The sequence below is a fragment of the Ammospiza caudacuta genome, chromosome 4 (genome assembly GCF_027887145.1).
Source record: "Ammospiza caudacuta isolate bAmmCau1 chromosome 4, bAmmCau1.pri, whole genome shotgun sequence".
NCBI lineage: Eukaryota > Metazoa > Chordata > Aves > Passeriformes > Passerellidae > Ammospiza > Ammospiza caudacuta.
Genome location: NC_080596.1, coordinates 51,161,396 through 51,188,657, shown reverse-complemented (window position 1 = coordinate 51,188,657; position 27,262 = coordinate 51,161,396). Strand labels below are relative to the sequence as shown.

At 39.8% G+C, this 27,262-nt stretch overlaps 2 protein-coding genes across 3 annotated transcripts in view; one reads left to right on the top strand and one right to left on the bottom strand.

Moving 5' to 3' along the window:
- Window positions 1-5,180, bottom strand: part of SCFD2 (sec1 family domain containing 2) — a 186,028-nt gene extending 180,848 nt beyond the window's left edge. The window contains exon 1 of the mRNA XM_058803724.1: window positions 4,445-5,180. Coding sequence (XP_058659707.1) covers window positions 4,445-5,180 — 736 coding nt within the window. The remainder of the gene's footprint in view (window positions 1-4,444) is intronic.
- Window positions 5,181-8,402: 3,222 nt separating this feature from the next.
- FIP1L1 (factor interacting with PAPOLA and CPSF1) overlaps window positions 8,403-27,262 on the top strand; it is a 37,271-nt gene continuing 18,411 nt past the window's right edge. The window contains exons 1-10 of one of the 2 annotated variants that reach the window (XM_058804412.1): window positions 8,403-8,582; window positions 9,275-9,314; window positions 11,667-11,724; window positions 14,331-14,434; window positions 16,684-16,745; window positions 16,951-17,058; window positions 18,201-18,331; window positions 18,607-18,675; window positions 20,950-21,059; window positions 26,725-26,818. In XM_058804412.1, coding sequence (XP_058660395.1) covers window positions 8,501-8,582; window positions 9,275-9,314; window positions 11,667-11,724; window positions 14,331-14,434; window positions 16,684-16,745; window positions 16,951-17,058; window positions 18,201-18,331; window positions 18,607-18,675; window positions 20,950-21,059; window positions 26,725-26,818 — 858 coding nt within the window. In that variant the 5' untranslated portion in view covers window positions 8,403-8,500. The remainder of the gene's footprint in view (window positions 8,583-9,274; window positions 9,315-11,666; window positions 11,725-14,330; window positions 14,435-16,683; window positions 16,746-16,950; window positions 17,059-18,200; window positions 18,332-18,606; window positions 18,676-20,949; window positions 21,060-26,724; window positions 26,819-27,262) is intronic. The other variant, XM_058804413.1, reaches the window with a different exon arrangement.

The window sequence follows — 27,262 nt, the reverse complement described above, 5'->3', positions numbered from 1 at the left end:
TTAAAAGCACCTACAACATTTCAGAAAGATTCACTTAAAAAGCACAATTAGCATTACTGTTAAATTACACTTAGTTTTACAGCTGTTAGATATTCACTGATTTTACACTTAGACATGAAAAACATTTTTCTTTGCCTAAGGAACTTGTTAAATAATATTTGCAATGGTTATTAAAATTCCAAGCAAATATTTATATATACACTCACATGCATGAACTACTAGGGCTGTGCTTAAAAGGACTATATACAAATTGCATAAATAACTACCCAGACAGGCCAGCCTAATATTAAAATAAACAATTATCAACGGCATGCCACAATCAAGAACTTATCACTTTTGTACGAACTGAGGGCAGCTCAGGTGAAACAAACATGAAATAACTAAACCAACCCAAGTTACAAAGTATAAAATGTCAATTTGACCATATTCCAAGAGAAACTCTGAACTCCAGCTGGCATGTTTTCTTCAATTTTCCTGATTTCAAACACACATGCTTTTCTTTCCATTCATGAACTTCCAACAGGCTCTACAGGCTCTACAACCAACTTAGAAAATATTAGGGCTGTGAGCCAAGTCAAAGCAGAAAAACATTATACACACTACAGATAAAAAAAGTCAAGAGAGAGGGATCAGAAACCTTATTGCCTTTAGGTCAGGAACAAGTTGAAGTTGTTTGTTGCCTGCCACTTAAGCTATGGTTCAGCCATCAACACAGGGCTGGACAGCAGTGCTGAGCTTAGTTTTGCTTTCACTAGCTTTAATAACAGAAAATTGGGAACTTTTGATGCACCACTGAGAGGCAGGAAAAAGTTCTCTCAGGCTATGGTCCCACTCCATCTAAGTCCATCTGTGTGGCAGCTATCTGCTCTTATGTTTTCATCATTTCCATAGACAGAGAATATCTGTTTCAACAGCTGAATTAGCTTCACATGCTCCATAAATCCAAACAAGGCTCTTACATCAAGTACATTGCTAAGGTCAGATTATTAAGTGCTCTTGGATAGCAGAAGCAGAAGACTGTCTCCAGCAATTCTACAGCAGCCAGGTATCCAGGCTGTAAGCCATGGTTTTCCATGGTCTATCCACTTGTCTGTACTGCAAACTGTTGAAAAGAGAAACAAGGATGAAAAAGGAAAATAAAAGTGAAGCCAAACTCTGTGCTGGCAACACCTTTATCCACAGAAAGCAAAGAAGGCACAAGTTTCCAACACAGGGTGGTAGTGCAGCATGGATATCTGACCATTCAGCTGGGTTATTACTCATTTGTTTCACCAAAAACTGCAACAATTACAGAATAACAGCAACTTCCCTTTCTAACATTCCCAGCCAGAGTCAGACCAGTGAAATACAGATGGAATGAGCTGGGCTTTCTTGTGACTCCCTAAGCTGTCTTGTTCTCAAAAATCCCTACATTGCTCCTACTAGATCAGTCATGTGTAAGGCACACTGCAACAGTTGCAAAGTTGCACAGGAAAAACAGCAATAATCTTCTGAACCTCCACCCCACGTACTGGAAGCAACATCTGCCTCTCCACACATGCTGCATGTGAGCAACATTTATTTAAACAAGACATTTGGTTAAACCAGAAACATCTCAAATGCAAATAAACCCACATTAATTATTGACATCCCTCCTTTCTTCCTGGCACAGGGGGAAGACACAGAGTACTCAAGCTGCTTCCATGAGAGCCTCTGTCTCAATCCCATAACTGATACTTCTTGGAGGTTCCACTGGTCCACCAGTGCTACTGACCTTTGCCATGCCTCATCAAAACAACCACAAAACATCTCATAGAGGTTTTAAAAGTGACTGCCACCCCAATCAACTGCATAAATTAACCAAGCCTGAAAAGACTGTTAAACTTCACAAGACTAGGACAAGAAATCACAGGGAGTTTCTTAGACTGCACTGACTTCAGAAGGGTGCATGGGACTAGTTTTGATCCTCTCTACCCACCACTTCTGAGGACAGTCAACAGACTGCTCAGCAGCTTCTCAAGAGCAACAGTGTTGAGGGCACAAGTGATGGTTTTGACTGCTGCCAAAGTACAGACAGACTGAGTGTTCGTGTGACAACAACTTATCTGACCACTGCAAAATAGGAGCTTGCACGCCAGGCTAACATCTAGCTTCCAGGATACAAGAACTCATGTATCATGCTGTTCTAATTTCACTTTTTCTTTACATTATAACTTACAAACTGAAATAGGCGATATTTGATACAAGTTGTAGCTGACAATTTGCAAAGTCAACCAACCAGTTCTTTAGCAGCAGCCAGAAACTCACTAACTACATCCCCTGCTTCCCCTAAAGTGCATTCTTTACTGTACAGTTTTTAGCAAAGCAATGACACAAACCTTATTGTGTGGCACTAAATTAAGGCACTAAATTAAGCTTTACCTCTGAAATGCACAAGATTTTTCTTCCTTCAGTTTGCGTTCTATTTAATAGCACAAATATCACATCCAAACCATAGGAATAATTCAATGAAATTACCAATGAATTCTGGAGGCATTTGTTGGTAACAAAAGAATGGCTGTATGCAGGGATCTTAATGTCATTTATGGATACTGAGAATAGAATCTTAAAAAAACAAATCCTGTAACTTCTCATCCTTATTCTGTGAGCTTTGATATTTCCTTCCAATGTTGCTCAGTACAGCCCTGATATTATCTCCAAAAAACCTTCTCCTACTGAAGTACAAGATTCTACACTTCCCAGATTTAAGCTAGTACCAAATATCTCTCTTCATACCTCCCCAAGAGTCTCCTTGTCAGGCAGCTCCCTGTCATGCCAAATCTGGTTGTTTCTTGTTTTTACTTCTTCTTACTATCTGAGTGCATAAATCAATCCTTTCCCTGTTATCACCCCAAACCAACACTCTTCTCATAATTTCATTTTAAGGTTCCTTATCCAAGTCCACTTTTCTGCAGTCTTCTGATCAATCTTCCCAACCTCAGCTCAGCATTAACTGCCTGGATTCATAGCTGCTCTTTAGCACCTTGTGGATAGCTATGAACCCTACAGCAGTTCAAGGATACACAATAGTGAAACTATGGGAGGAAAAAAAATATGGAGGAAAATTCAGAAACAGACAAGCTGCAGGGTGCAACACTGTGCCAATTATTTGCTACATGATTTGTGGTGGCAAAAAATTATGACCTGAATTATTGACTACAAACAGAACCAGGCCCACACCCTGTGCATGCCAGCAGGAGGTAAGTATGACTGGAATAGCAAATGCAGTCATTCCTATATCAATGCACATACCTACAGAAACACTTTCAGGCACACAGATATGGCTAAGGGTCTGTATCTGCCTAGACAGACATAAAGATAAGAGTGACAGATTCACTGGATCCTTCACAGCAATCCACAAGGCTTAGTCTGAAAGATGCAGATCATTTCCTTCACACCTCAAGGTGGTACACAGGCACAGTTAAGGTTTCTAGCTTGCAGCAAAATGGAAGTGCTAGAAACAAGATTTTGGATTTGCAGCACAGCCTTCTGCCTTACTCTTCATTTCTATGATCCACTGGGATACAAGGGTGTGCAAGTAACCATCATGGCCATAGGATTAAACATGCTCCTAGTGTTGCCAGATGAAGAACTGTTTGCATACCTGGTGGTTTAATACAATTACTCTTCAAACCACTAACCTGAGGAAGGGAATTGCACACTGCTTAGTCTGTAAGATCATGTTAAACACAAACCAAGAAGAACAGGAAAGTAACCAGCTCAGTTATGTCAACTTTTCTCCAAATAAGGAAAGCAGCACCAGTTCATTAGGCAGTCAAGTATGACTTTGGGGTCACTGACCCCCAGGGACCACCACTTAACCAAAGCATTTGAGCAATTTCTGCATGAAAGGATGCACTTGGCACTAGAGGTATTGGCACAACGTCTGGGGTCATGGAAGCAGCCTGTAAGATACTTTTCCAAACAACTGGATAGTGTGAGTAATGGTTGATCTGGATGCTTGAGAGCAGTGGCTTTTAATCCAGGAAGCATGAAACTGACACTGGGACAAAAGATTATCACATACATATCCCACACGGTAATAGCTGTTTTGGAACAGAAAGGAGGACACTGGGTATCACCAGTAGAATACTTGAACAGCAAGTTTTCCTACTGGAGCAGGATGATGCGGAACTTACAGGAACTACTGCTTTGAACCCAGCCATGTTTCTCCAAGCTTCAGAAGCAGCCCAGAGATCTACCTGGTAACCACTGAACAAGTGAATTCTAGCAGACCAGATCTCAAGAGCAATCCCACCCAGGACCCAGAACTGGAGCTATATAGCCATGGGAGGACACTGTACAAAATGGAATATGGATTTTTGGTAACATCAGGTCTCCGGGGTTCCCACTGTCTGACACCCTCCCGATGGGGTGGGTAGGGGACCTGTAGAATGACAGCCCATACCAGCGAAGGATTTCTTACCAGCGAGGTCCAATGTCCTGTCCACGAAGATGACAGAAGCCTTGTTGGTGGCTGCTCTCCTCCTGTTTCTGGCTGAGGCGTAGCTTGCCAGTTCAGCGGCGACCACCCTGCTAAGGGCCCCCACAGCGAAGCTCTCCTCCCGCAGGCCCAGGGCGGTGAAGAGAGAGTCGAGCTCACCCACCAGGGCCCGCACGGCCGCCCGCAGCTCGGCGGGCAGCGCACCCAGCCCGACCTCTGCGGGGCCGGGTCCGCCGGGGCCGGGCAGCGGCGGGAGGAGCGCTGCCAGGGCGGGCAGCAGGCACAGCTCCGCCGAGACAGGCGCCAGGAGCGGCGGGCCCCGCAGCAGCACCTCGGCGCGGCCGCCCTCGCCCATCCACCGCCGCAAGGTCTCCTCCAGCTCTGCCGCCCCGCCGCCGTCCGCCTCGTCGCCGCACAGCAGCACGCAGTGCCGCACGGCGCCCCGCTCCAGCACGCCGCGCACCGCGGCCGCCGCGCCGCCCCGCAGCGTCCCGCTCAGCACGATCACGGTGCGGGCCGCCCCCGCCGGAACCGCCGCCTCGGCGCACAGCGCGCTGACAGCCAGCGCCCCGGCCGCCAGCAGCTCGCCCGCCCCGCCGGCCCAGTGCAGCGCCTCGGCGGAGGGCGCGTCCATGAGGACGGCGGCGCGGTGCGCCCGGGCCAGCGCGGGCTCCCAGGCTCGGCGGCTCAGCTGCCGCAGCACCTCCGGCACCGCCATGGCGGTGACAGCCACAACACGCCGCACGTGCCGAGCGCGCCGCCGGCGCCGAGAGATGGCGTGGCGGGCGCGGGTTGGCTGCGCGCGCGCGGGCCGGGGCGGTGGCTCTCCCCGGCCGTGTGGGAGCTCCGCCCGCGCCGCGGCACCTCCGGGTGACACCGCGGGAACTGCGCCGGGTCCCCGGCACTCTGCGTGCTCAGCACCCGGGAGGCCAGGCTGGCATCGCTGCTCCCTGCCTTACTGCTGTGTATGTCTTGTGTTAATGTTAACTAATGCGTATTCCTTGTGTTAATGTTAACTAGTGCTTTGGAGAAGGAGCTGGCAACACGGAGTGCTCTTGCTCACTAAATGCGACTTTTCTCTGTACAGTAGGAGACGTATGACAAATTATTTTAATTTCACTTTCCCCTTTAAAAGCCCTTTATCTCGAAATCAGTTTCAAAGCTAAGGAGAAAAAGCTCCATGACAAGCACCCACAGTTTCTTCTCCCCAGAGAATGGATGGCCCGCTGGCAAATCTGTGTTGCACACAGTACTCACTTGGGCAGCCTCCTTGGGACACAGCCAAGACACCTTTTCTGACATAGCAGTCTCATCATCATAATTTTTAATTATTAAATAATAATTAATGCATGATTAATAAAGAGATTAAATACTTAATAAGTTCAGCTTCCAGCTTAACTGCTGCTCTTAGGTCTCTTACAGATATAAATGGTTTCAGAACACTAAAAACCATGAGTAACACCAAAATCACTAGATTTCCAGAAATTAAATCAGATCCTTCCCTTTAATGTTCTCCACTGACATTGCTACTCAGATGCATTCTTCCCTTTCTTTGTGCTATTCTAGCACCAATCTGTTATTTTAACCTTAGGGCATATAGCTTCATGATGCTAGAAAAATATGTAAGTTAATACCCTTCTTGACTATTTGATTTGAAAAATGAACACTAAGAAAGGATGGGGGATAATTAAAACTGGGCCCGAGTTTATAAACAAGTAGAATTATCCTTCTCTCAGACTGAATTACCTCAGAGATTATGTATCTCTGAGTTTTTGCTTTATGGTTGAGTGCCACAGACAAAATCTAGACAAATTATGGCTTGCCCAACAATTTAAAAGGGGTTATTTACCTTTAAAACCATTAAAGAAAAGGGATGGGGGGGGGGCTGACCTCTTTTAAAAGGTTGAAAGGATTTTTTTCAGATATTATTGTCAAAACATCAGATGCTTTTTTAAGAAAGTTAATAGTTTTTTACTTTATTAATACTGTATGGATTACAACTAGCCAGTGTTGAAAAAAAACAAAAATTACTTGCTAGAAGACAAAATGAAGTTAATCAGTTTAAAGTACAATGGTTAAATTACAGAACAAAATTATCTAAATAGTTTTTACAGCTTATTTTGTCCCTTGTGTAAGGTGACAACTACTGTGTCAGAAGAACTGTACTACTCAAGGGTTCCCATAAATTTGATATTTTTGTGGGTTTCTGGGGTGTAACATGTGAGTGAAGATGGTGATGCAGCTTGCAAAGATGAGTTCTGTCTTCAACCTTTCAGCTACTCAAAGCCTTAGAAGAAACAGCTTTTACAGGCCACAACTGTTCAAAGTGGGCTTTTCCATCACCACCAGCTCTCTGTGATTTCTCTTTAAAGGTCTGTACAAGGAAAACTGCTTGGACGATCTGCATCAAAGTATTTTAAAATATTTTTTGTTCTTAGCCTACTCTTGTTGTGGTTTTCTTGAACATGGTTTTTTTCTTCTTCTTTCTTTCTTCCTTCCTTCCTTCTGGGTCTGCAGCCAAAGGAAACTATTTGAATTCAGCTGTGCCATTTAATGTCAGCCAGAATTGTGTTAAATGGCAAAGTAAACAAAATAGGAAGGAAAATTCAGACACTGATGTCTATGAAGAGGTACTACATATACACATTTGTCTTATGAGAAACAAGTGACCAAATGGTGGAAAACCATTTGCTGACTCCACAACTATTTGCATAAAAATATGAAATAGCAGGATGAAAACCTACCCAATTACACCAGATAATTCATTACCTGTACACAATACTCAGACATTTAATTTTAGGTGAAAAAAAAATTTGAGTGGTTGGTTGTTCATGTGAACTGTCATGCCGTATATGAAACTTTCCAGTGAAATATCATGCCGTATGTGAAACTTTCTAACAAGCTTCTCTATGCAGGCAATTCAAATAAGCTCTCCTCACTGAGAGTTGTGTTTATGTTACAGTCAAGGCCTCCAGTCTGATTTTTCCCAAACTGACCTGCTGTGAAAAGCAGGTCCCTGTTTTAGTTTTCACATACATCCTGAAACACCACAAGCTCCATTTGTACACACAACTGGTTGAAACTTATTTGGACAGTTGTTGGTACTTAACCTTTCTAATGCATCTTGCAGTTGTCTAGCATTCACAGATGTAAAGTGAGCAAATTACCAGGAAAAATGTCTCACTACTCCCCACCGCTTTTAAAATAGAATTATGAAATTCATAGAAACACTTCGAACATAGAAACACGTTGTGACACTCACGGCACACACTACAAATATTAAATCCTTACTGTACCTAAAAACAACGGCACGAAATTTGTGGGGGGGGGGGAAATCTATGAAGAGTTGTTAAATTTAAAATCCCACGTCCAGCTGGGACAGTCGCTGAGGCCAGGGACAGTCCTAGCAGAGGCACGGCGTGTTTACCCCGCGATTACGCGCCCTCAGCAGCTGCCATCAGCCGCCAGCAGATGCACGGCACTGGAGTGTACGTGTGTTTAGCCAAGTCAAGACAGGCAGGAATGTTCTGGAGGAGCTCGCCATGCTGCCGGTGATCCCTGCTGAGGGGACGGACGGCCGTCCAGGGACGCGGGAGAGCACAAGGACCGCCGAGAGCAAACGGCAGCGGGAGGAAGGGAAGGCGGCTCTCGCAGCGCGCCTCGGGAGAGCGGCGAAAGCACAGGCTCGGTGAGTGGCCGCGCACGGACAGTGCCCGGGCGGCTCGGCGGGGAGGGCAGTGCCGGGGCCGGGCCGGCCGGGCCGCCCCCCGCAGCCCGTACCCGGGGCGCCGCGGGGCCGGGCCGGGCCCGCTTCCTGTGCGTGTCACTCACGCGGGGGGAGGGGAAGCGCCGGGCGGCGGCGGCGGCGGCGGCGGCGGATCCTCCGCGACAGGCCGCGTTGGGCGTTCGCAGCCGCCCGCCCGTGCAGCGCCTGGCCGCGGTCCGAGGCGCCGGGGGAGCCCGGGGGCGGCGCGGCGGGGCGGCCGGCGGAGGGAGGCGCTGCCGGGGCCGGGCCCGCGCGTCCCGCGGGAGGCGGCCATGTCTACCGGCGAGGCGGAGCGGCTGTCGGCGGACGCCGATGGGGCCGCCGGGGACGAGGAGGAGGAGTGGCTCTATGGCGGTACGGACCTTCCCCGACCCCCGTGCCCAGCCCGCCTCCCCAGCGGGCCGGCCCGGCGCCGCCGCGGCGGGGGGGCCGTGCGGGGGTGCGCAGGCCGCGCCGTGAGCCGCCTCGCCGGGCCGCTGAACAAGGTGCTCCGGTCCCGCCGTCCCCGTGGCTGCTCAGCCCCCTCTCTCCTCCCGGCCAGCCCCTCGGGGGCGATGGCTCCCGGCCCCTTCCCTTCCCCGGTCTCCGGTGCCGGTGCCGCGGGCCCTCAGCCCGGGCCGCGCAGGCCGAGGCGTGCTGGGCCTCAGCGGCGGGAGCCCCGCGTGGTGACCCTGCCCCATAGGCACCCCTGGGGCCGCCGAGCTCTCCCTGGTGCTCTCCTGCCCGACTTCTCCGCGTTGAAATACTGAAAGAGGCTTAATCTTTTATGTATTAACTTTTTATGAAACTTTATGGACTATCTTTATGTTCAGATGTTAATGAATCATATAAATTATACCTTGCCCATGTGGTGGACCTGTCAGTGCGGAGCACTGTAATTGCTTAGGGGTCTGCTCGACTGATTTCACAACTGAAATGTTAAGCATATGTCTCAATAGTCAATATGTCTCTAAAGACTTGCCTAATATTCTACATCCCAAGATAATCTGTCACAGTTGATACCCTAGGGATTTTATTCTTAAATATTGTGTTTTTTCTTATGGTAGATGAAAATGAAGCAGAGAGACCAGAGGAAGAAAAATCTAGGTGAGTATCCTGACAACTGGAAGCCCTGTAGCATGGCTGCACAAAACCTGTGCTCACTACGTTCTTCTTCCCAGCTCCTACCAACTTTCAAAGCTGGTAGGATCTTAACCCACTCTGGTGTCTTTGAAAGTGTCCTTAAGATAGTATATTTGGACTTTGCTTTTCTTTGAAATGGCTGTACCTGTGAAATTGGGTCACTTAAGTATGAGAGTTAGTTTAACTGTATGGACAGCAATAACCACTCACAGAATGCCAACAGGTCTTTTATTTTTGTAATCGTTGTGCTTTGTGATCTTAATGATGGATCAGGACTTGTTTGGGATAATTTAGCAATGGAAAAACATCCTGTCTCCCAAAGAGTTTGCAGTGCAGTTGCAAAAACAGCAATACAAGGAAGCAGTGGAAGATTACCAGGTGGTCTGATGTACAGATCACGTCTGCTTAGGCTTGCAGGGCTAGCATGGTTAGTTTTTTTTTAACCAGTAAGACAGTATTTCAAAGAAACTTAGAGAAACTTAGGAAAGCTTTGGAAGTATCTGAGGGGAACCTGCTTGAGTTACAAATTGCTATATGAGGGCACAAAGATGCTCCCTTGGAAATCTAAAAAAGTTAATTTAGATTAGTAATGAGAAGTGACTGGAAAAGGGAATCAATCACTTGTGCTAAATGAAGGAAGTCTCATAATTGGTAAAATATGGAAATTATTGATTGTCAAGGTATATTAAACAAATAAAGGGCAAATCAATTTGTGAAAACATACATTGTTATTTTCTGTAGTTGTTTCCAATTTTTCAGTGAGAGCTCTTGCATTTGGTTAGCTTTGGTGGACTGCTTGTTCGTAAGCTTGCTCAGTTGCTCCTTTGAACTCAAGTCAACTTTGACAAGCACAGAGTGACAAAGCAGTAATTACCTCCACCACATGACTATAAATGATATCATTGTGAAGCAGCTAGAGGTGTGATTATTTGATTCCCATTATTTCTGAAGTATAAGAGTTGTTTTCTTTGACTTTTTCCATTCATTTAGCAGGTTTTTAGGGCTCTCTTGCATTTGTCTTGAATCTTGTCTCTTCCAGGACAAAGAGTTCTAGTTATTTATTTGCTCTTTATTTAGAAGCTATTCCATATCAGTTGATTCCTTATGTTCAGTTACCTTTTCTTGACCTGGCATATTTGTCACTACTATTGTTACTTAGGAAAATTACTTGCATGGAGGCCAAAATGATTTTTAGAAAGTGTACTCCAGTTTTTGGTCAATGGTGTCTAGCTTGGCATTTGGCTGTCACAATGCAGTTTTGGACAAAAAGCATAACAAATACTAACTTACCCATCTTAAAATTTTGTTGAGAACTGTGGAAGTATGGGGACAGTTCAGCTGTTAAAAGTTTTGGTCTCTGGCCTCTCAGATTTGGCGTTGTTTGTATATACAGAAATTGTGATGTGTTATTCAGGTTCTGTACCTAGTCTGTCATTTTACCAGGTGATGAAGTGAAATGATCAAGCTTGAACCCTGAGGCAGTAGCTGGGCTGTGTTGGGGGCAACGCTCACGGGTGTGTTGCCAACAGAGTATGGGGTTAGATTCATTCTACTCAATAAAAATTGCCGGTTGCACACTCTGTTTCATAAATATCTTTTCAGTGAAAGAATATTATTTCTAGATGGCTCCCTACTTACTCTGCTATTTGTGGTGCAGCATCCTAACAGCTAATGGGACTGTGAAAGTTAAAATATTACTGTGTAGGAAACAGCCCTATGTAGGCTCAGTGAGACAGCTCATGGGCCTGGATGTCACAGTACTCATCCTTTCAGATGGACCAGTAGTTTTAAAATTTTTACAGTTCTCAGTCTACAGTTAAATATAATTGAATTAGTCATTGCATTGTAACTATTCCATATGGGAGAAGGAAATTTCACAATGCTGATATGGGAATTCTGTTTAGTGACATATTATCTGGGGATGTTTAAATGCTTTTTTTCCATTATGTCTTTGAAAAGTGTCAGTCTGCAGGGAAAAAAAAATCAAACAGCTTATTCTCCCTTCATAAGTTACAAAGTATTTCAGTTTGATTTCAAAGGAAGATCCAAGTGTAATGCCTCATTGCTTCCAACTATTCTATGAACATTCAGTTAGTATGATTTATGATAGCAAAATATTGCTAATATAAAGTTATATTCATCTTGGTTTTTTTAACAAGTCAACTTTGTTTTCTAATCAATGCTGAAGACAACTGGAGTTTTGGCTTTTCATCTGGAATGAGGAAGCAAAGCTTTTTTTCATCATTAGCTGATACCTGTGAAATAGCATGTGCATAAATACCTAGTTTCACCTTTTCCTGTTTGTTTTTGTTTAAGTGTTCCACCCCCACCTGGAAGTGAAGAGGAAGCTGCAGAAAATGGCGTTGTGAAAACGGTAGTTTTAAACATGTTTTTGAAATACTGTTTTAAAATGTTGTGATGTAATGACTTTCTGGGAATCCATAATTTGACTAGGACTTATATTTAAATGAATTAATGCCTAAGTGTGCACCTTTTTTTTCTAAAATGTGTTTGTGAGCTGCAGAAACTGTAGAAATTACTAAATTAGGAAATCAATTTTCTAGTTAAGTCCAATTCTTAAATCTAATTTACAGAAAATAAATAAATAGTACTCGTAGGTTTTTTGGGGGGGAGACAGACGGTGCCTGAAGACACCTCTCTTTTCTCAGAGACATGCTTTTCAAAATGATGGTTTGTTTTTTCTTAGTGATGGGAAAATAAAGTCCTCTGAGCATTTTTCTTATTTTGGATATGATAGACAAGGAGAATTTGCGAAACTATGTGAAAGTGTGAACCAAGAGATGAATTACACATGCCTTTCAGAGGCAATGTAACACTTACTTGGGGTGGTCTTCAATGTTTGATATGTGTGATGACATCAGTGTTAGTATGATGATGGAAAGGACCAAGAAATTGAATTTACAGTTGCTGTGTTGGTTAAAGGATTCAGGTTACTGTGAATGGGAAAAATTTAACTGTGAGAAGTTCTATGAGAAGATTGTAGTTTTACTTCAGTGGGAATTTTTGACTTATATACTACAAGAAATAACTTTAAATTATGTAGAAACCATTATTGAGATATTTGTGCAGGTTTCAAGGACTGGCCTCTTAGGGAAGTACTTTTTTTACAGTAACTCTAACACTTTATTTATGAAAGGCATTACAGTTTATTTAAAATTGGGAAAGACGTTATTAAAATCTTAAAACTTACTTCAGTTGTCTAAACTGAAAAGCTACCTAAAGTGCATCAAAAGTGTTTGTATTTCTGGAAATCCTTACAGGCTCCATTTTCTTCTACTTGCATGTTTTAAATTTTTTTAATCTATATATAGCCTGGCATTGTTAGGTTATCATTAGAATGTCTCCACAAAATTGAGAACTTAATTGTAAATGGTGTCCATGAATGTTCTAAGCAGCAGCTTAGAAAAATGGATGTTGTTCAAGTTGATGGAATAGGAGCAGGTGAATATTTCTGTGCAGAGGGAACTAAAAAATCATTGCTTATAAGTGAAGTGGGTTTTGGTTGAAAAGGTACATTGTCCAAACAAAATTTTATTTCCTGTTTGATGCCTTTGTAGTGACATCTGTGTGGGTTGCCTGATGAATGGTGAATTTGCACTTTTCAGCCATGTGGAATTGAAAGACTGTCTTCAGCTGTCATTTACAGAATATCCATACTGATCTAGACTTGCCCCACCTTCCCTACCCCAAGAACAGACTCTTCATCATTATGAAATTATATTAATGTTGTGTAATGAGGATGAACTGCGCTCCAACATCTTACTTTCTAAGGAGCTGTTGATTTTTGTTGATTTTCTTTATGTACAGGGCCACTTAATAGATGGTATAGTAGACAAGGGCTGGAACCCAGCTGTGCATGGATAACTGAAGGCTGCTAGGGCAGAATCAGCTTGGCTTCCACGAGTTCAGTCTTTTGCTGAAGAATTCCAATATGTGAATAAGAGTGATTTGGTTGAAAAGTTCATTTGAATTCCACAAAGTTTTAGAGGAAGTTCCTCACCAAAGTATTTTTAAAAACTGTGCAGTTACAGAATGAGCCGTATGTGGATAACTGATTTTAGCTGGTTTGTAATAGATAGAAAACACAGGGTAGAAGTCAGGGTTCTATTTTCACAGTAAAGGAAAGCCACCTCCAGAGAGGATTCCCTGGAATTTTATGCTTAACCTGTGCTGTTTAATGTATTTACTTGGAAAAGAGCTAAGTTGTGAAATTAGGAGTTTTCTGATGATTCAAAGTTAATCAAGATAGTGAGATTGAGGTCTAACTGGGAAGAACTGACTGGTTAATATATGTTTATTGAATTCTGCGTAGAGAAAGGAGAGTGATGTTCATTGGGAGGAAAGAACCAGATCTACAAAAAAATAAAGTAATGAATTGATCATTGCTATGTAGTAGGGACATGTTTAGTGCTTGTCTGGAGCCTAAAAAGCTCCATGTATCGTACAGCATACAGCGTGCTCTCGCATCTGATTTTTCAGTCTGTTTGCTGAAATGTCTCAAGTATTTTATGTAGCTTACTTACTTAAGGAACTAGATAGATTTCTCCAATGTTCATCATCAGCTGGGGAAACATTTACTTGAGTTATGCTGAGTATATAATTGATGATGGCAAGAAGCTAGTCTTCTATATCTTTTAGTCCTTTCCTGAATGACAATGTAAGAATAGAACCAGTGTGTATGAGCTAGATAGAGGGAAGGAGGATATTAGATAATGGAAACTCTTTTATGTTTGAGAAACTGAACCTAGTATTAAAGACACTTCTCTATTTTGATCCAGATGTTTCAGATACTTGTAACCTCCTGAATTTGCTGTTAATGCTACTCAATTCTAATGTCTAGGAAGAGGAGAATTTTCTTCTTTCAAAGCTTTCTAGAATGGATGGTTTTGTCTGGATTGTGTTTCCATTGTGAAGGTAAGTGACTGCTTTTTGTCTAAGCAATGACTTTTTCTTTTATAGAAGGTGGCAGAGGCTGAGGATGACAGTGATAGTGATAGTGATGATGATGAAGATGATGTTCAAGTCACCATAGGGGATATTAAGACAGGAGCTCCACAGTTTAGGTAAGTTATTTGCAAACATTAACTGAGGAAACATTTGAGATTATATTTAATTGTAAATGCAGTCTCTTTAATGCTTGTAATTTATTTGCCTTTTTAATATTGATATTCTTAATATTTTTTTATTCTTTTCCAAATATTTGCCATTTAATACTTGCCAAAAATGGCAGATTGTGTGCACAATTACTGTCAATTAAGAACTTTGTTAGTTCTTTAACAATGTTTTTAATGATACAGTGGCTTGAAAACAAGTGAAATGAAATCAGTGGAGTGCAAGGAAGAGTTCTATATAAGTTTAAATTGTGTTTTCAGATTTGAGAAATGATTGTATTAAGTTTGTAAATGCATGGGTTGTTTCTTATTAGGGAATGGCTATGTTATATAGCATTTTTTGGGTCGTTACTGTGACAGTGACATTTTGGTTGCAAAGGATAGAATGGCAAGAGCATGAGAAGTGTTTGTCCCTCATCCTGTTTGTAGTGGACACAGTTCTAATTAGACCTTTGTAGTTTCAATCCCAATTGATGTTCTCAAATAAGATTTTAATCTACTTAAGAATGAAACTGTGAGTCTCTGGAGATTATTTCTCAAGATCATTGTTTGGGCATTTATACTGATCTTGCTACTTTTATTGCCCCGTATTCCTTCTGATCTTGCAAAAGGGCTTATTTTTACTGAACACTTTCATACAGTGCTAATTTTACCCAAAATTATGAAATAATATTTTTCATTGAATGGAAATTTGCTGAGGGACATGGTTTGCTTGTTTTTCTTGGCAATGCTAATATTTTTATGCTTATTAAAACCAGAGTTACTAGGGTGCCATTTCTTAAATTATGACAGGTCTGCAGGTGGGTCTGACTCATGTATATAGTGTTTTTAACTTTAGAATGCAGGTGATTTACTCCTGTTTGAAACATAGTATTTTTAAACTTTCAGTGTTTCATGTTCTAAAATAATGTGCAAATGAATGTAATAGAAGAAGCGCCAATTCTTTCAGTTCTTTTTTTTTCTGCGTTCAGTAACTTGCAGTGTTCTTGTGGTCTAGGCAGTGGCTTCCAGCTTTGTGGTCCTAAAGCAAAACTAGATTTATATTCTCAGTGATTTGCTGATGCTCTTTCCATGTATGCAGGAACAATGAGCAGGTGATCCTAAGTCTAATTAGAGCAGAAAGTTTTATATAGAAATGCCTGTCTTCTGAAAAGTCTTCTTTTCTGGGTGAATTAGACATAAAGTTCACAGAAGAGCAGAAATCTAAAACAAATGGAACATTGTACATTTCAACTGCAGTAGAACAAGTCTGTTTTATAGGATTAAACAGTTTTCCATATAGTAGTTAGCTGCAGTTTAAAAATCCTAATAGATTTGTTTCAGAAAATCATGCACAAATACAGTGTGGCAGATCAGAAGGTTAAATGTTTTGTGTTGGTTTTTATGCTGTTGTAGCACTTGAAAGAAAACTAGCACTGCATGGAAGTGGATACTGTAAACCATACCCTGATCTTCTAATTATATGCAAATCTCATGATGTATATGGGTCACCTGTGAGGATAAGTTACATTACACACAAATGGTAGGGAGAGCTAGCTCTTAATGTTACAAATGAACAATTCTGTAATTCCTAAGGTAGTTAGATCTATGCAGTAGTTAGGTTTCCAAGGTTTTTTTGAAGAAAGCTCTCAAGTATTTTAGAAAGTGAAAAATTGCATACTTTTCTGTTGTTTACAAGGGTAGATGATTACTAGAAGTACATTGAAACAGCACTTCAGTCATTTTAGAGAAATGCTTGTATTTTTCACTTCTGTACAGATTAAATGGAATGATTATGAAAAGATAAAATGATCCATCTAAACCCTTTTTTTTAAAATTTATTTTGTTTTTACTCTAATCCCCAGACTGTCATCTGTATCCCTAAATGAACTGCATTTTTCCTTTCTCTCTCTTCTTCTGGTTCTGTCCATTCTTGTTTCTATCAAGGTCTTTATCCTTTCATCTCAGGAAGAGTGACTGGAACTTGCTTCACTACTGTTTATTAGTTGGAGAAGTTGCTACTGAGCATAGAAAGGTACTCTCTCTTCCTCCTAGGCTGATCTCTTTACCTTTACAGTTACCAGCTTGGAAAGCTAGAGATTCAGGATGGTGATTGAGCCTGGGTCCAATATGTTTCTGGATCTAGCTATCTCTTGTTTTGTGTTTTCTTCTGGTTTAAAACTTTTCTTTGTCTAATTCCGGTTTTTGTTAATTTCTTGAAGTTATGGAGCAGCACCTGTGAATCTCAATATTAAGGCAGGAGGACGAGCTTATGGATCTTCTGGTAAGAAAATTTACTCAGTAATATTAGTAAAAAACCCCAAAACATATTGGATATTGTTTTGGATTAGGAAAATAATTGTTTATTTTAAAACTTATTGATAATTTTTTTCTAGCTTTTAATTTATTTTTTATTATTCTAAGTGTAATGGTACTGACAAAATTCCATTTGGTAGAGACAGAAGGCTCTAACTAACTTTTCTTCACAGGTGCAAAAGTTAAGGGACTGGATCTAGATGCACCAGGGAGTATTAATGGTGTGCCACTTCTGGAAGTAGATTTAGATTCTTTTGAAGATAAACCTTGGAGAAAGCCAGGTAATGTCTGGTTTATGTTCACTGATATGTAGGTGTTCAGTAGGTTATTTTAATAGTTGTTTCTGTTGAGTGCATGTAGATGTCATTTTACCTATCTCTCAGAGGTACTGTACAGCATAATTTGGAAAAAGCAACTATGTTACTTGTTACCTTCCTGCTGTGCCACAGAGTGCTTGGTGTGCCATGTTTGTTAGTATACATCTCCATCGCATGTCAGGAGAGATAGGCCATTTTTTTAATACATGTGTATCCTGAGCTCTCCTTGGAAATCTGTGTTCCTGTGGAGATTTCTGCCATTGCTCTGTGCCATGGAACACTAGACAAAGCAAAATGTGCAAAATAGTTCTGGCTGGTTTTAGCATGAAGAATGGTGAAATGTAACTTCCCGTGCTATGTTGTGTTCATGCATAGGCATCCTAGACATGAGCTTTGAATAAGAAACTGGGACTTGCTGCAAAGACTTTCCATGAGTCTCCTCTGTTTTGTCTCGTTGGCTCAAGTGGTTTGTCCAGGCTTGTCTAATTTTACCAGCGTTGATTTGGTTTTTTAGTACCAGTACATCTTGCTGCTGCATATAGGTTTTTTCTTATGTTTGTGTATTGCTATGGTAGTACAAATAGTGTCTGCAAAATGGAAAATAGAGAAGCCTTTGATGATTATCTGGTGTTTGAAATGTTAGCTGTATTGAATATATTCTATGCATTTGAGTTACAACTGTTCTCTCTTACCCTAAAAATACTTCATGGCATCACATGAAACTAGGAGCCAAAACAAAGTGAGAAGTCAAATACAGAACTAGCTAAACAAAAGGGACTGGTTCTTCACTGAACATAAAGCAAATCTATAGATCTTACATTTATCTTGTTGTAAAGATGTGGGAGATTATAATATCCCATGATATTCTCTACCCTTGGTCCCCACTTCATGATGCTAGGCAAGTTTGTGTTTCTGACTAAATTTTAGTGGGTTTACAATCTTAGCAATGAGCACTCTGTCTATTGATGAATTGTACATTTCAGTTGTGCTTTTTAGATCAATACCTAATCAGTGTTGATGCTCTAAGTAGAGGTGTGTATATATGTTTAGTGGAGGAAGGATGAACTTTGTAATGTCCTAAAAAACCTATGCTTCTCTGCTTAAAGGGGCTGATCTCTCAGATTATTTTAACTATGGCTTCAATGAAGATACCTGGAAAGCTTATTGTGAAAAACAAAAGAGAATACGAATGGGTCTTGAAATTTTGCCAGTTACCTCAACCACAAATAAAATCACGGTAAATAGTGATTTTTTTGTATTGTACATGTTTTTTTCCCTGTAAAGCTGCTTGTGAGTCATAAGCTTGTTCTGCCCAGTTCAGTAGATTTGTTAGAGTTTGCACCTGACTCCCTTCCCTGAACCTTGAGTGTTACTGTGTTGCTTCACTGGCAGTTTGTGTGGATAGTGTGACAGACAGCTACAGCTAGATTGCATCTGTACCTTTATTGAGACTGTGGCCCATCATTTCAGAATTGTGTGGTATCTTAATGGGCAATGTGTTATTTAACTTAGGCTGAAGACAAAGCTATGGAACTAAGACCAAGTGCAGAGATTCTCGATGGCAGATACCATCTTTTAAAGGTGAATTTTAGTAAAATTTTGTTGGTTGCTCTCATTTTTCTTGGGTATTGCTTCCCATGCCAGCACAGACTGATAGAAGAACAACTGATATGGACGCAGCCATTATTTCATACTCTCATCCTACATCAGTGACTTTCTGTGTATGTCACAAAATGTGGATTAAAAAGTGTTGCTTTGTTCATCACTCTTCTGCAAGCATGTGAGTTAGTGGCCTGGTGAACTAACTAATTTCCCAGTGAAATTAATTTTTCTTGATGTGATGGTTTATTTGTAGTTGTAGTGTGTTCATTTGTGCAGATTAAAGGATTTGTGCAGATGTGGTGGGGAAGCTTTTGTAGATTATGGCATGTTTGTTTTTCCTGTGGCATTGTAGCTCTTACTACAATGTTTGTAACAGTTATCCTTGACAGCTCTGATAAGAAAATCAATCTTCCATATTTTTGTGTTGCTCTTCTGGGGTTAGCTAACAATTAATTGAGTTATGTATAATAATTTTTCCATTCAGAAATCCTGGTTTTCAGAGAATAGAACGACATGACAGCATTTATCTTAAGGATTGAACTTTATTTTTATTTTCTCAGTTTCTCATTTACGTCTTTGATACTAAACTAAAAATTATACCACAAAGGTTATTTATTTTACCTATTCTTAATATGTAGTCATTTTTGTTCTTGAACTGTCTTTGAAGTGACTTGGAACGGTTTCTTTCTCCTGTGTACTCCTGTCAGTTGCAGATACAGAACTGTCAATTGCAGACAGGTGTTTTACTTGCTACTTGAGGATATTAAATTATTTTGATTTTATTCTAGCAAGAATGGATCAGAAGGTTTCTGGGGCTTTATACCTTTCTCAGGTATCATTATAATAGTACTGTGGGACAGTAGAAATAGTGAACAGTAGGAGTTACAATTTGCAACTGACTGTAATCTCAAACTTTTCTGAAATGTTCTGAAGGAAAAAGGATAAGTAGTCCAACCCAAAACTTCCCCTATTTCCAGCTCAGTACTGACTCTGGTGATCAAACAGTACTGGTAATAATGTTGTTGTAAGAGTTTGTTGTGTTTTAAAAGGAGTTTACATGTAATTATTAATTTCATTAACTTTTTTCATTCTCTTCTGAAACAGTCTCATGTAATTCCCATTATATTTCCATGTATTTTATATTAATCTCCTGTAACTAGCAAGAATGTCTCCTACATTTTCCAATTGCTCATTAATTTGTAGAAGTCTTTTTCAGATAAATACTTCGACCTTTTCCACTCTTATTTCTGGATAGGAAACATTAATTTAATTTTAATGAATTTTAACTATTTATGTGCATTTTTATGTGTTTGGAAAAGATGTGCCCATGTTCAGAAGCAAGGTTCTGCAGAAACATAATAGTTCACTTGCCTACAAGCTGTGAGATCACAGCTTATACAAGGTTATAGCATGAGTGAGCTAGCTACATAGAGTGGTGTAGCTGGTACAGTGGGAGTGACTTTAAAAATTGAATCACTGCATATTTGTCTTTAATACTAACCCATACAGGTTTTCATGTCACGTGTAGCTGCTGCTGAACAAAACAATACTTGATGTACTTGCACCAAAGGTTTTGCATAGCTTTAATGGTGTCTTTAATAAAAGAAGTGTCTGGAATTTTGCAGTACTTCAGCAAGAGCAGGGTGTTTCTGAAGTATTCAGTCTGAACTAATGAAAAGTCTTTCACAGTTTGCACAACCCAGAATCAAGGTGACTTCCTGGTATGACTAAGAAATTAAGTGGTTACTAGATCTCACAATCAGTGAGGGAGATGGAGAATCCATTCAAGTTTCTTGTCTCATGGTTTGCTGGTAGTGGATAGCAGGCTTGTTAGATATCTTTGTTATGATTATGAAAAGTTTTTTTCAATAAGTGTCCTTCTTTTAAAAATCAAGATGTAATTTGGTTCATACAGGAAATTCTTCAGGAAAATTATTTTGGTTTGTTCACATACAAATGAAGTGCTTGGAAAATAAATATTTAAGCTGTCTAATCTTTTATAACAATTCATTCTCTGGCATATTGATTTATATTTATATATATATATATATATATATATATATATATCAAACACAGTACTTAAGTAATATCTCACTAAAAGATACATAATTTTGCTAGTTGTGCAGAGGTGAGAGTTTTTGAAATTCTGAATAAAGTTGGACTTACTTTCTTTTGGTATTGACTGTGTTTTTGTTGAGTGTTGGAGCTACTGCACTTGCAAGGTTAAACTAATGATGAAACATTATTTTGAAGGTACAGCAAGGCAGAACTGGAAATTTGGAGAAAGAGTTGGCAGTGCAGTCGACCAAACCAGATTTCACATCTCCTCCTGCCTTATTTAAATCAGGAATTCCAACAAACAGGTCAGTTGGCTGTAACTCATGACCAAAAAACTCTTTGTACTGTTACCTCTATGTCTTTGAAGTTTACAATTTTTTATAGAAAAATAAGGAAAATATGTTTCTGTAACAGGTAAAATGAAGGGTAGAGATATCCTTATCACATTTACCATAATCATACAGGAATCCTATACTTCCTTCTTGGCTCTTTGGGAAAAAGTAGAAGAAAAGGGGAGAAAAAACAGCAGGACCAAGTAACAAGACAGTTACAAAAATCTACTTGTTGATTTATGACACTGTGTTTTCTGTGTGTAATTAAATTTGCCATCATAATACTTCTTGTTAGGGTCCTGATGAGTATTTTAACTAACTCATTTTTTCAGTTAAACAAGATGGAATCTGACAGCTATGACTTTAGCAAGTGGAGGAATTCCTGGAACCTAGTCTCTTTCCTGCAAGGCAGCTTTGGTTTCTCCATATTTGAATATTATACTTTCTTTGAAAATTGGAGAGAGTATGTCCTTACTGTGTTCCTTCTCCCAGCCCCAGGCTTTAATAAGTTCTGTCTTCTGTATCTAAGCCACTGCTGTTTGTTATTTGGCACTTGGCTTAGGATGACTCCATGCTTCTGCTTTACTTGAGTTATTTAGTGATCCTGTTTAGTTGTTTTGGTTCTGTGCAAATTAAAAGCCCTTATATTACATCATATTACAAACAATGGTAAGAAAGGTAGAACAGGTTGTTCATTGGACACTTTGGTTGTCAGCCATTAAAGATGAGGAGCTATCACCCATCTTTAGCACTGCATCCATAAGTGCCTTGACTAATTTAGAGGCACTTGTGTTCAGTTATTCCATCCTGTAAGAGTCAGTTCAACACCCAAATGTATTTGTCTTGGGGGGAGGGTTAGGGGGCAGGAGGAAGTCAATCATAGCCTTGCCTGCACTTTTCTTTCACTTCTAGAATATTCCTTCTGGTAGCCTAAATTTTTCTCTGAACTATCAGGTTATGCTGCTCTGTGTTTAGTAGATTTTAGTTCTGTTTGTCTGTTTTTCTTAGTCAAAAGAAACGAGAAGAGTTTCCCAAACTTTGTGCTAACCCTGTAGCTGTTTTTAAAATTTTCTTTTCTGAATTGCTTTTAACGTATGATATTCCTGTAACAGAGTTCTCAAACTGGAATGTATTGTTCGCAGGGTAAGGATTCCAAATCTATATCTAGCATAGGTTTTGTTACAAGATTTCAATTCTTTGTTCATCTCAGTGCTGGACAGAAAAGCTCTAAACTACTTTGGGAAGTAATTGACAACCAGGATATTAAAATGTAGTTAAGTTGAAAGTTGTAGAAAAAATGCATTGTGTAGATTATTTGGTTGTGTGAAATTTGCAGGTGTGATGACTGTGTCATTTCCTGACATTTATTTTGAGATACCACTTTGTGGCATATCACTTTGACAATTGTATCACTTGTGCATTCCATTGGTAGAATAGGTTGTGTTGTATGTATTTAGTGTGAATACTGTAATTGTAAGTTGTTACAATGACAAAACTGACATCTTCCCTTATTTAATACCTGCTTCTATGGATACACTTGCTTAAAATATATTATTCTGTAAGGAAAGGTATTTCTACCAAGTTGTCAGAAGAGATTTTGAAAGAAAACTGTATGGTCAGAAGTCTGAGTAGCTCAATGAGAATATGTATTGAATATATGAGAATACATATTAGCTGGATTATATATATTTCTACTTTAATGACTTATCCATAATGCATCTACTGTTTTCTGTTTCTAAGTGCCTGTATTATTGACTTCTGTATAACCAGATAGTGTTTTATGGGGTTACACTAATTTCTTTCTTTAGTTAAGAGTTTATTTTAGGTAGACAGAAAATTTTCAGCAATGTAACCCTTCAGTAATTTAAAATAATTGCCTTTATGCCATGTGGCATTTGCAATAATCTTGTTGAGAAATTGCTGGAAGCATTTCCAGAGAAGTTTCAGAGAAATTAGCTCATCAGTGTAGTGTGCTATTTATCAGCTTTATCTGTGCTTATGGCTTTCTGTAAAAAGATATTTTAAAGAAAATGGGTTTCTGATCTTTTATTTCCATGAAAAATACCAGTTCAGCCTTGCAAGAGTAAGTGATGGAAACTCAGGTGTTATTTTGAAAAATATAGTGTGTTTTTTAAAAAAATATAAAGTGTGGTTTTATACAAATGGTTTCTTTAGTAAATCTATTAGGTTCTTATTCATATCAGTTAGTGGTGAGCTCAGCAAAGTTGAGGCTGTCCTCAAGAGGAGGAAAATAAACCATGAAATACATAAGAAAAACAAGAAAGAAGAGAAGAAATATTGAAGCATATTATAATTCCATACATATTAGACTGTACTGTGTATAAAGTCTACTGAACAAATGTGGCATCCCATAGTTAGTCTGATTCTGAACAGTCATATGGGGGTGTTCCAAAAAGCAGCTTATTTATTTTATCTGTGGTAAGGATAGGGATTTTTGAAGCTATGAACTTGGAAAATAACTGGATTTGCCTTTGTTTTTTCTTCTTTTTTCCCCCTCTTTCTCTTTGCTCTGTAGAATCTAAGCTGAGCTTGCCAAATGAGATTGAGTTATCTTTCTGAATTAATCTCCATGGAAGTGGTATTCTCAGTGCAAATAGCTCATAAATAACCATTCTCTAATTAGAGTGAGATAACTCAGAGTTGCTGGAATGTTCCTTTCAAGCTACACTTTGTATGAACTCTGCTGTGGGTTCATGTGCATCCCACACGTGTGGCTTGCCTTTTTATGTTTCAGAGGATCCTTTGGGAATGCATCTGTATCCCAGGTGCCTCGATCACGTAAGGGACAGACCAAGCCCTTCCCTTTCTTTGCTTACAGCACTGAGACAGAAACTGAGTCTTGCCTGCTACTTATCACAACTCTGTTTAATGTCTAGGGAGTTGTAGAAGTTTCTCCTTTTGCCATCTTGCTGTGACTTAATGTGTGTGTCACTTAGCATGTGGTTGGAGGTGTCATCTGCTTCTTCGTTTGCAACTGAATCTATGCTTTCTCCTGTTCAATTTCTAACTCTTTTAGTGAAATTCTCAATGAAATTGTTATTGCAATCTTGGAAATACAGAATTTGTCAAGTTCAAGGTATGATGGCAAAATCCATCATTATGAAAAATAGTATCTTGGCAGTTGTTGGGAAGAACAATGGACATAACACTATACAGCATTATTTAAATAATAAATATAAAGTATAATCTCATTGAGATTGAGTGAACACAGGTATATGCTTCAGAATCTAAAAAAATGAAGTGAAACTGTTTATTTCAGGAAAATTGATGTATAGGAACCAACTAATTGCTAGTCTGGGTTTGCTTCATTTGATATTGCAGTGGTGTGTTTGGGCTGCTTCCCAAACCAGAATTAATATTATTGTAATATGATTGGGGCATATATTGCTTTAATACCCCATACTCTTGCATTGGTATTGTGTGTGTTTTCGGTGCTGATTCTAAGAGTTGCTGGCAGTGTGCAAACAGGACAAGAGAGGAAGAGTCTTAATTCTGCTGTGTACATCACTCCCAGTGGAAGCCCTGTAAATCAGTGGTGTGAGCCAGGCAGGGACTTTGTGCTGTAGGAGTGTCATTTGTTGTACACAAGGACTGAAGCTGGTAAAATGAGTTTTCTAGGATATGGTTTAGAGAATTAAGAGAGGATACCAGTGATGGAAGAGAACAAGTGTCTTAGAACTCTCAAAACAAATGCACTATCAGTGAAGATTAAGATGGTGAGAACATAGGTTTAACAACTGTTTTATAGTACCTATGTTCTCAATTCAGTTACTTAAAGCAAAGTAATAGTCCAGTGTAGCAGTGCTGGAAGGCCATGCAAGACCACTGGGGAAGTTTAGAAAAGCAGATGTTGATTATGGGAACAATCTAACTTCTAGCATGGGGTATCAGAAGTCCAGAGAGTTTCTGACACTTCTGTTATCGTTGTATAGAATATATTGCTGTGGAGTATACACTCTTTAATTGAAGGAGTGTTCTTGGACTCTCATACCATCACACTGATTTTGTTTGGTTTTTTTTTAAACTCTAAAGTGTTGTGCTTAATAAGCTTACTTTAACATCTAGGAGGAAGCTCTAAACCCAGATACTAAAAAGCTCAGAGGACAGGCATTTGTATCATCCTCAGTATGCAGTCTGCTATGAAACTTCAGATAATCTCTGAGAGATCTGACTGTTACTTCATGCTCTAGTGTCTGCTGTGTCTTTTTCAGTTGCATTGCAGTCTAGGTATCTGAGCAATGGGAGTCCAAGTTATCAGTCTGGCAGAACTCTGAGCCTATAATTCCAATTTACAGTTGTTCTCCCTAATATTTGTATTTGTGTGGTTAGTAGTACACTAGATGCCAAAAAGACAAGAACTCCTGAAACTAGAAATACTTTTTACTTTCTATGGATTTGTTTTCTGTGGAAATTTCCGGAAGGTTTTTTCCAGTGTTTTACTGTTCTATATCATGCTCTTGGTAAAATTTATCAGTTTTATCTACAGTGGTTTCCTTTATAGGTGAAACCCCAAGTGAAAATCTGTGTCCCTTACCGCTGAGACACAGATTTTGTACCTTTGTTTCTCTTAACCATGAGCACTGTCGTTTTATTGCTCATTTTCTAACAAAGTTGACCCAGGTGAATCCTACTTTTTAACCTCTCTTAGAAGTCAACAGTGGCCTGCAGAGCAGGTAGAATCATAGAATGTTAAGAGGTTGGAATGGACCTAAAGCATCATTTAGCTCAACCTCCCCTGCCATGTGCAGGGACATCTTCCCCTAGACCAGGTTGCTCAAGGCCTTAGTTCAGCCTGTTTTTTATAACTCTTATGCTGACAGATTTTGTTATATCTGCATAAAAGTTATACAATTTCTATAAACCTTGGTTTCTGGCATTTTAGGGCTGCAAACAGAAATGGTCACTATACTTTAGATTGTTCCTCTCTTCAAAATAGTGATTCCTGTTGTCACAAACATCAGGCTTTAGTTTTACTAGATGACATTCATATTTTGTCATATTTTGTCCTATTGTCTGGTCTGATACCTGGAGTACTTCATTTGTGTCAGTGTATTCCTCTGAGATTAATTTACTGAAGATTTTGAGATATTGATTATACTTTGAGTTTTAGTGGTTTTGTTTTATGCTAATGTTTTTTCTTCTGCCTTATCTTTGTTTGATCTTCCATGGAATCCTTCATTATGGTTTCATGCAATTTAGAAATTACTTTTAATTAATAGTTTATAGCTGGTTCACGTTAGATTTTTGAGAAAGTTCTGCTTGATTTAGTCTTTTCTTACTGAAGTTTTGTGATCTTTGTTTGGGGTTTTTTTTTGTTTGGGTTTTTTTTTGTAACAGCAAAGCAGAAGTACTGTCTTTTATGGGGGGAAGGAGACTGCTGTAGGGTCAGCTTTTGTCTTTGCTTATCAAGTCTTTTTTGCTGCATTGTTTAGTTCTGTACTCTTGCATAGTTCAGCAAATGCATCACCTTTAATGTTCTTCAGAAATAGTGTTTTGTGTTTTCTACAGAAGAAAGAAGAACTTTTGCCATTTAGAATGAGAGAAGTCCATAAGGCTTTTTTCTCTCACCTTTTCTTTTTCTTCCCCCTTTTCTGATTCTGTTTGCCCTGTGTTGCAGGCGGATATCTGGCACAATAGATGTGATTGGACAGAGCATCACTATCAGCAGGGTGGAAGGACGACGGCGTGCTAATGAGAACAGCAACATACAGGTTTTACATTGCAGTTTTGCATTCTATTTTTGACTAAAAGACATTTTTGCTTTTCCCATAGCTTCTGACTAAAGCACCACTGTATGTGAATGAGTAACACATAAGTAACTTTAAGTCCAGAAGTAAAGTTTTGGCAGTTACTGAAATATATTAAGATGAAGTAATTGATAGATTTCAAAAATGTTTTGGTATACCTCTTACTGAAAAGAAATGAGTGATACTGCAGACTTAGAATGCAGGAGACAGCATTGGCTCTGCTAGATCTGTGTGGGATTGTGTTTTGTTTATGGAGTGAAAAGATAAATATTTGAACTCCCCATTTGTCCCCCTATTCCTGTCAGACACTAATGCTGGAAGTGTAAGCCTCCTTGTATGTAGTTTGAGAAATGCAGTCTTTTAAAAATAAGGTGTGAAGGAGTAAATAGTTGGTAGTAGCTTGTTTTT